Consider the following 1,965-nt stretch of genomic DNA (forward strand, 5'->3'; position numbering starts at 1 on the left):
ATATTAATCTAATAAAAGGTTATTCAACAATGTAACATTTTTTTAGAGTGAACTACCAACCCGATCCCCTATCCATTTTGCAGAATGACAAAGCAACCCCCTGACGAATAAAGCAATCCACTTCGGTCCTTGTCCCATACTTCCGTGACACAAGGCGGTCCCTGTGAGTGAATCTCCGATAACTACGAACGAAAAATGCTAAGCTGTCACAGTGAGCGTGTGTTAGCTTGCTGATGTGGATGAATGCTGCAGAGTGGACACCTCAAATGGTCAGGGGTTAATTGTCCCCATCCACCTCAAATGGTCAGGGGGTTAATTGTCCCCATTCACGTCAACCAAAACGACCTCCCTCTTCCATCTTCGCTCAACTGCTATGCCGGAATGGAGGAACCGCCACCACCGCCTACCTCCGCCATCCCCAACCAACCTCCACCATCCTCAACCATAGTTGTCACCATGTCGAAACCTGAATAAGACCAATACACAACTGCAATAGCATTGAACACTCCCTTCATCCCCATTGGGAAGAATGCTGTTAGGTTTGAGGCTTTACCATGAACAAATCCATCTACGATGATAAACACAATGACAAGTATAGTGACAAAATAAGAGGACCACGAATGGCCGAGGCCGGCAGCGCCTACAACAGCCTCGAGGAGGATGTTTCCGGTGGCAAGGAAGGCAATGAAGTCACCAAGCTCGATGCGAAGGAAGGAGAAAGAGCTTTCGGCGACGGGGACGTCGACTGCGAACTCGGTGTAACAGAAGGCGGATAAGCCAAAGATGGTGTAGGCGAGAACGATGGCGGGACCGGCATCGGTGCGGGCCTCCTAGCCAATGATTACGAAGATTCCAGAGCCGATGACGGAGCCAAAAGCAAGCCAGGTAAGGTCCCAGGCAGTGAGGTAGCGGCGCATGGGATTCTCGCTAGCGTGAGGGAGGACGTTGAGCTCGTTGTTGTCAGAGGAGCGGCTGAGGAGATGATCTCTTAGACGGAGGCACGCAGCGGCCTGGTAGGTGGAGGTCGTTTTGGTTAACGTGAATGGGAACAATTAACCCCCGGACCATTTGAGATGGATGAGACAATTAACCCCCTGACCATTTGAGTTGTCCACGTCTGCAGCATTCATCCACATCAGCAAGCTAACACACGCTCACCGTGACAGCTCAGCATTTTCCGTTCGTAGTTACCGCAAATTCACCCATAGGGACCGCCTTGTGTCACATAAGTATGGGATAGGGACTGAAGTAGATTGCTTTATTCATCATGGGTTGCTTTGTCATTTTGCGAAATGGACAGAGGCCGAGTTAGTAGTTCACTCTTTATTTCAACTCACACTTCACTACTAGAAAAGTACTCCTCAACTATGGGAAGTTACCGATGAAGGAGAATCAATGGCTAACCTTTCTCAACATAGGACTTACTTGCAATGACTTGCATCTCCGTCGTCAAATTATACAGAGGTTTGCCACAATCTTGTATTTTCATGGCAAAGTTCATATGGGCTCTCTCAGTTGGCACGGACCTAACTCTCACCGTGGTGAAATCGACCACTCTCCACCGCCAAATTGTCCGCGAGCTATGAGTTATCAATGAATTTGGTGGTTCCTCCATCTTTTTTAGAAATTTTTTGTTCAATTTCTCCTTTCACCAAATTTAATCCCTATTCTCATGTAAATTCAGTTTCTCATGGTTGCAGGCTTACTGATTATTGTTGATCATTTCTTCTCCCTCTTTTCTTCTGTTGACACCTTCAATTGATAAGGTATGGCTATCTACTTTTACATTGTTTTGTTTATCGCTTTTCTACCCTAACAGTATCATGTTGAGCAAAATCAATCTTAGTTGCCTTACTTTCACAACATGTCATATAGGGATGTAGTCCAGTTTTAACGAAGATAGCTGACCCAAACATTTAATGATAAATTATCTTTTATGACTATCTTTTATTTCAATTTTTGTGA

The 1,965-nt window shown here is 45.6% G+C and overlaps 1 protein-coding gene across 1 annotated transcript; it reads right to left on the minus strand.

Annotated features, from left to right (window-relative positions):
- Positions 1-371: 371 nt before the first annotated feature.
- On the minus strand, positions 372-1,206 carry LOC140178521 (cationic amino acid transporter 8, vacuolar-like). The gene is made up of 2 exons (XM_072215692.1): positions 1,192-1,206; positions 372-830 (listed from the first exon to the last, which is right to left on the minus strand). The coding sequence occupies exons 1-2, from the start codon at positions 1,204-1,206 to the stop codon at positions 372-374; spliced, it is 474 nt and encodes a 157-aa protein (XP_072071793.1).
- Between the last annotated feature and the right edge of the window lie 759 nt (positions 1,207-1,965).

The sequence above is a fragment of the Arachis hypogaea genome, chromosome 14 (genome assembly GCF_003086295.3).
Source record: "Arachis hypogaea cultivar Tifrunner chromosome 14, arahy.Tifrunner.gnm2.J5K5, whole genome shotgun sequence".
NCBI classification, from domain to species: Eukaryota; Viridiplantae; Streptophyta; class Magnoliopsida; order Fabales; family Fabaceae; genus Arachis; species Arachis hypogaea.